Source organism: Lytechinus variegatus, chromosome 7 (genome assembly GCF_018143015.1).
Source record: "Lytechinus variegatus isolate NC3 chromosome 7, Lvar_3.0, whole genome shotgun sequence".
In the NCBI taxonomy this organism is placed as follows: Eukaryota; Metazoa; Echinodermata; class Echinoidea; order Temnopleuroida; family Toxopneustidae; genus Lytechinus; species Lytechinus variegatus.
The window spans coordinates 20,785,495-20,798,793 of record NC_054746.1 but is presented as its reverse complement, the minus strand read 5'-3'; the positions used below and the strand labels follow the sequence as shown (position 1 = coordinate 20,798,793).

Here is a 13,299-nt window from a genome sequence, read left to right as displayed (position 1 = left end):
TATAGGCGCCGCTTTTCCGACGGCGACGGCGGTGGCGGCGGCGTCAACATCAAATCTTAACCTGAGGTTAAGTTTTTGAAATGACGTCATAACTTAGAAAGTATATGGACCTAGTTAATAAAACTTGGCCATAAGGTTAATCAAGTATTACTAAACATCCTATTAGAGTTTCATGTCACATGACCAAGGTCAAAGGTCATTTAGGGTCAATGAACTTAGACCATGTTGGAGGAATCAACATCGAAATCTTAACCTGAGGTTAAGTTTTTGAAATGTCATCATAACTTAGAAAATATATGGACCTAGTTCATGAAACTTGGACATAAGGTTAATCAAGTATCACTGAACATCCTGCATGAGTTTCACGTCACATGACCAAGGTCAAAGGTCATTTAGGGTCAATGAACTTTGGCCGAATGGGGATATCTGTTGAATTCCCATCATAACTTTGAAAGTTTATGGAATTGATTCATGAAACTTGGACATACATGTAATAGTAATCAAGCATCACTGAAAATTTTGTGCAAGTTTCAGGTCTCATGATTAAGGTCAAAGGTCATTTAGGGTCAATGAACTTTGGCCGAATCGGGGGTATCTGTTGAATTACCATCATAACTTTGAAAGTTTATTGGTCTAGTTCATTAAACTTGGACATTAGAGTAATCAAGTATCACTGAACATCCTGTGCACGTGTCAGGTCACATGACCAAGGTCAAAGGTCAATGAACTTTGGCCGAATTGGGTGTATCTGTTGAATTACCATCATAACTTTGAAAGTTTATGGATCTGATTCATGAAACTTGTACATAAGAGTAATCAAGTATCACTGAACATCCTGTTCGAGTTTTAGGTCACATGATCAAGGTCAAAGGTCATGTAAGGTCAATGAACTTTGGCCATGTTGGGGTTTTTTGTTGAATAACCATCATATCTCTGTAAGTTTATTGGTCTAGTTCATAAAAAGTGGACATAAGAGTAACCATGTATCACTGAACATCTTGTGCGAGTTAGAGTAGTATTCAAAGTGGCACTGCTGCTATATTGAACCGCGTGATGCAGGTGAGACGGCCAGAGGCATTCCACTTGTTTAATTCCCAGGGCTTTTTCAAAGTGTAAACTTTTTTTGATATGCACTGTATAATGCATTTTTTTATCTTCACAAACTATTTGAAAATTGAAATTAGTTTAATATACATGTACATTTCATTACATACATGTAGGTATTTGCTTGTGTCATCACAAAATATAAACTTCAAATATACATGCATAACTATGTTATTCTTTGATAGATTTTCATCAAAACTTAATATCAGGAAAAAAGGGAATGGATCCAAATTACAGAAAAATTATATGACATACTCGGAATAAATATGTGAGAAAGCCCAATATCCCAATCAGATGTTCCATGCAGACCTGCAAAATAATACTGAAGGGAAATAAAACCTACAGTGTACAATCTACATAGTTATTGGGAATGGGATTAATGTTTTGTATTGTTTCTAAATCATTGAAGGTCCTTGAATTGATAGGTAAGTTTTCAATTCATCTTCAAGAAAAGCGAATAGATGAACTATAGTTTGGCTTTGTGAAATACATGTATATGTTTTTGAATATGTATCAATTTATTATTCCATGCTTGTTCAATAATATAGAGGTTTTGCAAACTCTCAGATCAACTGCCACATGAGATTGTTTGAGATGTAGATATCTCTCGTAATATTGATGTTGAGCGAAGTGAATGAATATGTAAAGATTACTATATAAAAAAACACAAATTTAAAAAAAAAAGTAAATAAATTCTTGGAAATTGCTTGTGATATCTTAACAGTGATTGTTATATAGAAAAAAAGAGAGAATATTTTGCTTTGAGGAAAAGAAAGACCATTCTTCAAAGAATGTACATGAACATGTGCTTGTATTGTTGCTTCTGTATGTAGGAGCATAGATTATCATAATCAGTGTCCCATAATGTTGTCTTTATATGGGGATTTCACGTATGACAGGCATATGAGCAGAGGTGATCCAATTAACGTTGAAACAAGTGTAATAACTGGCTGAGTGGCTTGTTTGCCTCCCTTATTGCACTATAAACATTGACTTACCAGCTTGCTACTTGTGTGCGTCCTGGTCATTAGAAATCTAGTCTACATCAGGCATGTTTTTCAAAAGCGATCTGCTTTTTCTGATTTGGCGAGCTACCTTGGTGTCATCTCAAGACTACTTATACCCCCTTCATAAACCCATCCTCCAATTAGCCGCCTAAGAGTAATGCGGATAATTCAATAAAAATTGCGTTCATAAACTACGAAAATAATCCGCACTATTTTTACGAGCGCCCGTCCTGAAAAAGGACGATAATCATCATGGCAACCGCACACACCTCCGATGCGCTTGCATAGGAAAAGGGTGACCTTGTGACCGCTCCGTGGCAATTATTATTATCCGCATTACTTTCGAATTGTGTTTATAAAGTCAAAATATGGTCCCAATGCTGCTATTATGCAGATAATTGCAGCATCAAAATAATGCGGATAACTCTGGTCCTCCTCCGATTTTGCGACCAAATTATGCTGCTATTAGCCGCATAATTGGGGGTATTACATCACATATGTACAATCTTTGATCAACTTAAAAAAAATTGTGATAAATGATGTATTTGAATTTGGAAAATTCTCAAACGAGTTTGCAGGTACGGATGAAGATACTAATTGTCTTGGGACAAATCTGGAGGGTAAATACCTAGTGCATCATTTAAGTGGATACATGTAAATGGAAATACCCCAAAAATACTTATCTGCATCAATAAATTTCATCAAACTTTTGTTTATGGAAGAAAAGGGAAAGAACCAACATTCTAAAAGTTCAGACATGTGATATAATGTACATGTGAATCTCTGTGTGAATTGCTCTTTTGATTCCTAAGTTGCTTTTTAATACATGTAGCTCTACCATACTCTTCTGTTTACACTGCATTATTGTATTGTTCATATAAATGACCCTGATGCAGGACCCAATATGTTTTGCATCAGCAACAGCATCCCATCTTTGGCAGGACATAAACGATTAGCATGTAGCTCTTTTAGCACCATTATTCACACTTGGTGGCAGTGTTCACTGAAGCTTGTCTAATTATAACTCAAGATCTGGAAGCCCCTTACCACCTGAATATTTGATAAGTACAGTATACTCCAAAGAAAGCCATCACTCATCATGTCGCAAAATATTCCTTCACACCCACCTAATAAAAGAAAACTTGACAGTGCGAAAGAAAAGGTTTTTGTAATTTTCATAAAAGGAAATAAATACAAATCATTTGGTATTTTCAAATAAAAAAAAAAAAGAGAACTTTCACAGGGGTTATCACAGGGACATTGAAAGCAAATTACAAGATCTAATAACATTAGGCCACATTAATATAGGCCCTACATGTATATTGGCAAGATGGTGAAACATGTGTAAGACTGCAGAAATCAATTTTGTTGAGTGTGTTTTACCATTGAGCAACTTTCAATTTTTAGAAATGCTAATATTCTTTGCTCTACAGTGAAAAAGTTTTATCCACACAGACCCAGTCCAAGCTAGATTACCAAAGCTTTTCTGGACTGTATCCAGTATGTCTTCATCACTGTCTCGTCACCACTCACTCCTCTCTTTCCTCCTTCTTTAGTGGGTGCTTTTACACATCCCTCATAAAAGAAAAGATAGCAGGGTAGCATTTCATGAAACAAATTTTCACTTATGATTGTTACAAGCTACTGCAAAATCTTGCGTCTGATTGGCTGAGCGCAAATTATTCATTAATAAAACACTGCCTAAACTTTTCACAAAACGCTCCCAAGTGATATTTGACTAAAAGTTACATGTGAATATGCATGTCATGGCTGGGCTGATAAAACATCAAATTTTAAACATTTTGTTACAACTCTAAAATCCAGCTTACATGTATTCTGAGCTGTCATAAAAATATTCAGATTTTGAGATACAAGGTTTTATCAGATCAGCCACAATGAAAATTTATAAATTTTGAAGGCAGCTTAGAAACTTAGGCTGTATTTCAAAAATATACCAATGGGACAGTCTCATAGTGCCTGAAAACAGTCTCCTGATAATCTTTAGAGGCAAATGAACGTTGCTACCCATGTTACAATTCTAAAATCTAGCTTATTCTATTAAAGCTGTCATCAAAATATTTATATTTTGATATTTTTATCAGTCTAGCCATGATGTGACTCTCAACATGTAAAAATGTACCTTTGATGAATGATGACTACTCTGAAAATGGCATTTTAAAGTAATAACTACTAGTATCCAATGCAAAGAATCAAAGTATGCATTAACCTCTCCTGATAAATGTAACTCCTTGGCTTCCTCACTTAAAAAAGCAACCTTTGTATAAATTTCCAGTATTTTGTATTTCAATTTTAATTAACCTGTATTTTGCCAGTGTGAAAGCAAAGTGCTTTAATATGAAATCTCTGAATTATGAGAACCTTTATCTCGGGTTGAATCAAATTAAGTAATATTTGCAATGTGAAAGTGAATTGGAAAAATATTTGTAGGGGATCTCATCAAAGACAAGGGTTTACCCCAAGGGGCCACTTCCATGGGATCTAGAAAAGCACCCTAAACATGCATTTTCCATATTCCGAAAATGCACCCCTTAACAAGTATTGGCGTGTAAAACCCTACCCTTAACAAGTATTGGAAACAAAACGAAAATCATGGCAAGTAGTCCCTGAAATGAACCCCTAAACAAGTACAGCGATATTTTATTGTTATGTCATGGGTCCGTCGCTCGTCGGTTTTACCTTCACACGTCCGTAAATCGGACTCTAAACACGTAATGTTTTGGGCAAAAAGGACATCCTTTATAAAACACTTTAATTTTGTTTTATCATCCCCGCAAATTTGACCCTAAACACGTAACTTTCCTAGCAAAATAGATACCCTTTTTTCATTATTTTTGTGTTTTTGACACCCTTATCACGTTACGTACGTAAATGCCCTATCTTGAAAAAGACATCCTTTTTACGTTTTTTTGGTCGCGCACGGTATCCACTTGTGATTCGTCAATGTAATGATGGAATTTGAAACACTGCCAGAACTATACATGTATGTCCAGTTCTAGCAGGTGTAATTTCACAAAATAATGAATTGGTGATAGAGCCCACAAATGAATTTCTTAATATAAGTAGGGGAAGGCGGGGTAAGTTGAGCATAGGGGCAAGTTGAGCCACCAGCCCCAGGCCAATAATGAATGAGTCAGACATTGTGGTGGTGTCATGTATTGATGACCCATAGCATAACCTCTAACCCCACCACATTGTTTTCCACTTTGAAACAAAAAGTAGTTTTTTAGAGGGAAAAGTATGAATTTCAGCCAAAAAAGTAAAAAAGAGTGTGAAATAGATAAGTACTTTATTCAAACACACGTCTTTAAATTTAGTATAGACATGATAACAACATTGCTAGTCCAGGTATGGATCTTCACTCTTGTCATAGTCTTTTATATGCATAATAAATGTGTGGATACAAAATTATCGCACTAAGTTCGGACTGGGGTAAGTTGAGCCAAACAGCATGGGGCAAGTTGAGCCATGGTAATTCTTATGGTAATGTATCTTAAAAAACAAACAAACCATAAAAATCGATTGAAATGCAGGCTGAAAGGAGCAAATTTACATGACCGCCCTTTTCCTTTTAAAGGATGTTAGTATTTATAGAGAATTAGCAAGTGGAAAGACTTTAAACAAAAATTGACATGCTGGTTCTCCCCCCATACATTTTGTACGTAGTTTTTGTGGCTCAACTTACCCCCAGACGGTGGCACAACTTACCCCATATATGGGGCAAGTTGAGCCATTTGACATCGTTTTTTTCAAAGGTCACGATGACTTTCAGTGTGGGGGTAGAAAGCTATATATGTAGGTGAAAAAATCCCAAGAATCAAATTTAAAGGCAAGGTACTTATTTCTACAATAGTACTAGTCATGTCAATTCTAACATGCAAAATGCAAAAAGTGTCACAACTTACCCCGCCTTCCCCTATATGTAGTTCTCTGATGGGTGATGTGTGAGAGCACCTAATATTTTCTACTTTTTTTCTTTTCCTGTTTCTTTTCCTGACCCCTTTCCCTCTCTTGCTATGATGATCAAAGTGCTGCCAACTAGTACTAATTTTTAGTCTTTTACTACTGAAAAATAAAAAGAATACTGATGTTTTATGGCAAAATACTGATTTCTAAAGTGTCATGTAAATGTGTTGAGTTTGGTATTTCTTAGAAAATACTGATTTCCTCACCAAATAAGGATTTTCAGCTTGAAAAATACAGAAATGTACATGTTCAGGTTTGCAGCTCTGATGATGTCGGCCTCTGAACACATATTCTTCCAGTGTGCTTATAGCCTTATATATGTGACTGTCAAAGTTGATATTACAGGCATTCCCTTAAGATAGGCTTTATACAGATGGTAGACCAATAATCAACAGTTCACTGACATTTAAGCTAGCCGAGTTAAATATAAGAATGAAAAAAGAAAAGAAAGAAATTACTTGTATCTAGAGCAGCGGTTTGAACACTTATGGTCTTCTTTAGTGTCCAATATAGATTAGATTGTTGGTTTTTTTTGTAACAATCAGTTATAGATATTAATTGAAGGGCTTTGCTCTGTCCATGACTGATAATTATAATAATTTATCAGTGTTCAGGGAGATACCTATTACCGTACATTCACATTTCTGTGAACTAAATATAAAAACACTTATTCACGTAATTTCTCAGTAATCACATGTATTTCTATAACATGATAGACAAATACAAGTTTCCTAAACTGATGTAAATCAACGAAAAAAAAAAAACGCCATGAAGTACTAGTACTTTCAAATTTTATACAAAGCTCTCACTGATGCTGATTAAGAACAGCAAGAAAAAAATTGATAAGAAAAATATAACCACAGAGTGATTTGATATACTGCATCTGTGACCTTGTATGCATGCAGTACATAGTTACTTGTGATGATTTCGAAATGCTTCAGAAAGACGTTAGATCTAATCTGCTTTATGAATTCCGAGTTCAGTCATCATGATTTGTCAATTAAACAAGATAATTGGTTGAGGGAGAAGGATGATAACTTTTGTATTCTTATAAAAGAAGGGCATTGCATGCATGGATGAAGCATCGAGGCTATTGCATTTTATCTGTTTCATCCTGGAGTTAGTGCTCAGTAGAAAGGTACCTTGATATAATTATGTACAATGCTCACAATGATTGCTTAATTTGCCCCTGTGCACCTGATAATACTTGGAGACATTACATTTTTTATGAATAGGAAATCTAGTTCTGGTTTCTGGTTGGGATTTTGAATCCTGAAGCCGATTGCATGAAAGGGTCTTTGCAAGGACCGTCTTTCGTGTCGCCCATCTTTTATGATGCGCCATGTGAAACGCATTTTAAATAAATCACCTGCAAACATATTTCATTCGTCCGTTAAAATTAACAAAATATTTGTTTATAAAATGATGTGATATATCATGAAATTGTATAAAATTTGATTTAAAAGCAAGCTGACGAATTTTATTCTTTTTCAGAAACACCCCACTTATAGCGTATCATAAAAGATGGGCGACACGAAAGACGGTCCTTGGAAAGACCCTTTCGTGCAATCGGCCCCTGAAAGAAATTTTCTCAAAAGTCATTACCGTATCACATAGTATGCCTTTTGTGCTCACAATCAAAATCCAAACAAAATCACATTTTGACGGAAAAAAACTAATTTGAAACAGTGAAGTGATATATTTATGTAAATTAAATTCTTTGGTTTGATGATATTATGCTGAATTGGCAATCATATATGGTCATGTTCATATTTCACTTTTTAAGAAAAAAAATCTGTTTTTATTCATGATACACCCTTTACATATTTCCTGAATATGTCAGTCTACCATCTGAGAGTATTCGTGTTGATACATGTATGTGTAACATACCAGCTGCCGGGGGGGGATGGGCTATATATGGTGTTCATGTGAAGAAATATTCTGAAAAATTCTCACACATATTTCGTGATACACCCTACCCTTATGATTTCTTCGAAATGTCAGTCTGTCTCTTGCAAACTGTCCAACCCAAAACCTGCATAATAAGTTGAGAGAAATATTGATCATATACTCCATTCATATTCAGATATAAGAATAAATTCTCAATTTTATTATACACCCTGTACTTATGATTTCTTAAACATGTCAGTCTGACTCGCACAAACTGAGCTGTCGGCTCAATGCATCTTTGAGATGTAGAGGGGGAAATGTGCATATAATGCTTGCCCGCTTGCTTGGGAATCACTTTCCACAGAGTTTGCAGAGCGGCTGTGATTGTCTTTGGAACGCTAAATAGAAGAAGCACCCAGCTTGTATTCCAACCACCTGTTATTGTATTGGCTTTGGCCTTTACTCTGCCAGATATTTCAGCTACCGTGAAATATTTGTCTTTACCTACACCTAGGTCTACAGATATTTTGTACATTAGCATAGACAAATTCTTGACTTATTGACCAAAGGGATTAGATTATTAAAGGGCAATTTGTCTTTATGAATCAAACTGATTTTTTTTTCACATTATTGTAAGTTTCTTTATGTGAGAAACCTACATTCAAATTTTATTAAAAAAAACTGCAATTAGACCTTTTGAAAATGTATATACATGTATATGCAAGGAAGAATAGCTTTATGTACATTATCTTGTACGGGAATATGATAAGGGAACTATGCCTAAAATGCTGAGATTTGTCCTTACATTTAATAATTTTTTTTTCTAATTATTTTCAATTTAATTCATTTTAATTAATTCAATGGATTTTGATCATTAATGAATGAAACCATAATGGAAATACAGATATGCAAAATTTATATTGAGTTAAACAGTTATCAAAATGTCTTTAGTAATTTTTTCATTGCGCTCTATTCAGAATATGTACATGTAAGTGTAACTCAATAGTTTGCGCATCTATTCTCGGAAATCTTAAGGCTTGGTGTTAAGTAAAATGAAATACATAATCATTGGCAAATTCACAAAATATATCTTGACCTGTTTATACTGATATGTATGTTGAGACTTGGTGTTAGAATGATTATTAGAGCCCCTTCCCCATCAATTAAATGTATAAGAAATGGTGGTATCAATCTGAAAGACTGGAAAGAAATGGAAGGAGTAAGAAGCAAGACGGGGAGAATAGAGAGGGAGAGAGGGAGGGGGAAGGGGAGGACAGTGATTCAAATAAGGGGATGAAGAAACAAACCTATACCTGTCACCCAACATGTATGTCTGTAAAAAAAAGAGAAACATGACTTTTCCAGACTGTCTGGCTTTACATGCTGTCATGTAGCATTGTTGTGTGCATGGACTGATTGTGTGTCATTTAACCGCTTGACTTTGACTGTGATGATGAATCAATACTCGCCTCATGAGGTAATTGTCATTTCAGGCTTCCAACCTCTCCTCCCCCCCCCCCCCCCTCCAGTCTATTGAACTAGTTTTGCAGGCAGAAATCTCTCATTTGTCAAAACCTGCTACGGTAATTTGAATAGCACAGTGAAAAAGATCATTAACATGTTAATACTGAAGCTGTTCCGAATCAGAAAGCTCAGTGGACATTTCAAGTAGACATGTTTGCTGTAGGCATCGCTAAAGACCCAGGAAGAAAATAAAAGAATGAATAAGGGTCTGTGCTGGTAGACTATCTCAGTACAGTCTTCAAGTCAGTGTGTGTATCGAAAGCCCACTTGAGAAAAATCATGAATTTTTGTCCTGCCTGCATTCACACAGTGGAAATGTAAATTATAAATCTATTGTTTAAAGGGAATGATCAATTTGTTGTCCCTGGGGATTAATTGACTTGCTATAATGAGACCTTCTAAAGCTAATAACCTTCATGTGCAGTGGATATGTGTGCATTGATATTTTATTCAGTCTACAAGTGGATTTGTAATTATATACGGTGATCCAAATTGTAGGGTGGCACAGTTTTCTGCTGTGACAATCCCCATCACAGAGCATTAAAATTATTTAAACATCAAGTCCATTGTAATGTAAGGTTGAAGTTAAAAAGATATACAAAAATCAAACAGACATAACAGTGAACAATTCCTATAAATTATGGTAGATGTAAAATAAAGTTTTTAATATCACTTACTTTAGTACTAGTAGTATGAAAATGAAAGAGTGATGATGTTAAATGCTATATTCTTCATGTTATGACTTGGAATTATGATTTTGAACTACAATAATGTACAATTTGGTTTCCTCCCTCATGAAACAATAAAGGTACTTTGAGTACAATAGCATTTTAAAAGACATTTGCATTTATCTCTCATGCAGAAATGTGTATTTTATCATGCATGTTTAGGATTGTACAAATTCATGCAATTCTAAAATGTTTTTCAAACCCAATAACCAAAATACCTACTTCGTAGATATAAAATATTGATGAAATCATGAAATAACATCAGAAAAGGTAAAGTGGGGACACTGCATCATCAGTCCATGTAATGAATATTCATGACAATGTTCATATAACTTTTCACATAAATATTGCTAAACTTTAAATTCAATAACTTTTTGATTTATCAGATTTTGATGTTTTTTTCCACATTTTGCTGTTTGAATTTTAATCAAATTTTTTAGTTATTATTATTTTCAACCCTGAGCACCCCTATAAGTTTATCTCAGAAAAGATATAGTAAATGTAACATGTACATGCATTCATATCAATCTGTGATGAAGCATTCATTGTGCCCAGTTCACATTTTCTTTGACAGTTGATGCGGATGAGATCCGTAGGCTTGGGAAGCGGTTCAAGAAGCTTGATCTTGATAACTCTGGATCTCTGAGTGTGGATGAGTTTATGTCATTACCGGAGCTGCAGCAGAATCCACTGGTTCAAAGGGTTATTGATATATTTGACGAGGATGGAAACGGAGAGGTAGATTTCAAAGGTAAGTTGGAAATGAATGTGTATGGGGATGGAAAGTAAAAGTGCACTAAGGTTCTTGTCTTGGGCTTCCCTTCTATTTGTTTCATTTATCATTATCATAATTTTTGTATTTATTTTTATCTAGGGGGGGGGGTGGAATTAATATCCTCATTTCAAACAGAGAGGTAGGGTAAATTTTCAATGTTTCAAAGTTGGGCAGTTTTACTTATGCTATATTAATTTTTTATTTTGTTTTAGGGGGATCTTTGTCTTTTCAATGTCCATTTAACACAAAAATGTAGTCATTTTTTAATTGAGATTCTGCGAGTAAAAGGTCAAAATGTTGCATGTTTTGGATGGTGCATGATAAAGTAGGGGCATCTTTTTCCAATGGACGCACATATTTCTTTCTTTGTTTTTGATCTTTATTCTTATATCTTACTCCATTTATTTTTTTTCTATTTTATTTCATTTATTTTAACTATATATTTTCCATCTATATCTACCTCGATCAATATCTATTTATTTTTCATTGCCTTTATGATCTTTCTTGACCTTTCTCTCCACTCTAAGCTACACCCTCTCTACCCTTTCCCTCTCACTCTCTCTAATACTTATCTGTCCCATAAGCTACTCTACATGTACATCAGAACCCTACAGTAAAGAGCATCATTCCCCCCACTCATCCCTCTCCATTATGCCCATGCAAAGGGCTTTTTTGCACGAGAAGAATGCAGAAATGAATTTTTCATGTTGTCCATCCACCCTCATCATTTCTCACCTCTGATGCATGCCGAAGGAGGAGGCACATCAGACGGTCCTCAGTGTGAGGGGGGAATAGAGAGGTAGTTTCCTCCTCCACGTAATCTATACTTCATCCTTGATGCTAGGTATCCCCACCTGCGTGATTTTCAACTCCCAGTTATACATCCCGTCATTATGGCAGTCATAAGTGCATTTGAAATGGTTCAAGATTTTGAGCTTGCATGGTCTGGCTACATGGATTATAAGCCTGTATAATTACCTAGAATAGCAAAGGGAACTGTAGAATTAAAACCCAATTTATTATCACTGTTTTCCTTTAATATTGTCATCATCATCATCACTATCAATCATCAGAGTCACCAGCATCGTCATAATCACAACCATCATTTATTGTCATCATAAAAAAATAAATCGTCATTGTCATCATCACCTCCCCCCTAATCATACACTGTAAACCATAAATTACCATCATCATCATCATCATTATCATCATCATCCATCGTCATCATTTTTGTCATAGTCATCTTCATTCATTCATTTGTGCAAATTACTCTGTAAAGTGAAGTGCGAGCAATCACACTAAAAGCTATGTAGGAACTGCATAGTTCCTGATATTTCTGACAAGTATGTAAACATTCAATGTTACCTTGCACTGCATTATGATGTGTTGCCATGACTACATGCAGCTTAATGGCCGCAGTAATACTGATGTTGTCGACAGGGGCACGTTATATTGGTTTACTTGATTGCAAAAACTTTGGGTGTCATATTTCCACACCTTGATATAAATGAGATTGAATAGATACCAAGAGGGGAATTTTCCCAGTTCATCCCAATTTCAAAAATATTACCAGAAAATTTGTTCATATCATAATCCAAGAATGGAAAAGAAAAAAAAATGGTGCAAAGAGCCGGCGGTTGTTGTGGTATTGCATGTTGCTATATATGTTGTTTGAGCAAAAATGGGTGTGGCCCCAATACTTTCCAATGGCCATTGTGCTTTTCACCAATTTTCATGAAATTGGAGCCAGAAAGGAATAAAATGGATGCTTTAACAAAAAATGAATGAAATTTGTTTCAGATATAGAAACAGAACAATGAAATTGTGAATATTTGGCCATCATATTAATTATCAAGAATGAAACCATTAAAATCAGAAATATGTGCATGTTAATGACCTCATTTGCATATTTCTTTTGATTGGCTGATCAGGACAATGGTGAACTTCAACCCTATTCTGTAATCCAATGCCAGAGTACAGCCCACAGACCTATATTCTCTGAATATCGCAATGTACAAAGCCCACAAATCAAGAAAGTCTAGTTATTTTTGCTTGAAAAGGTTTGATTTCTTTTGACTTATATAACAATATCATTTTAATTCATGAGTAAGGTCAATGCTTTATTCATTCATTATTTCCAATACCGTACTATAGGTTAAATAGGTATTCCTTTACCTTGAAATTATATTTATTTTTTGTACCGAAAAGGGAAAAGAAACAATTTTTTCTTTAAATCTGTTGCCTCATGAACCTGCACACGTTCAAAGAATTCAATAATGGAAATTGA

General features: G+C 34.9%; 1 protein-coding gene across 1 annotated transcript in view; it reads left to right on the top strand.

Moving 5' to 3' along the window:
• LOC121418709 (calcineurin subunit B type 2) overlaps positions 1 to 13,299 on the top strand; it is a 33,616-nt gene that overhangs the window by 6,250 nt on the left and 14,067 nt on the right. Inside the window, exon 3 of the mRNA XM_041612771.1 lies at positions 10,812 to 10,988. Coding sequence (XP_041468705.1) covers positions 10,812 to 10,988 — 177 coding nt within the window. The remainder of the gene's footprint in view (positions 1 to 10,811; positions 10,989 to 13,299) is intronic.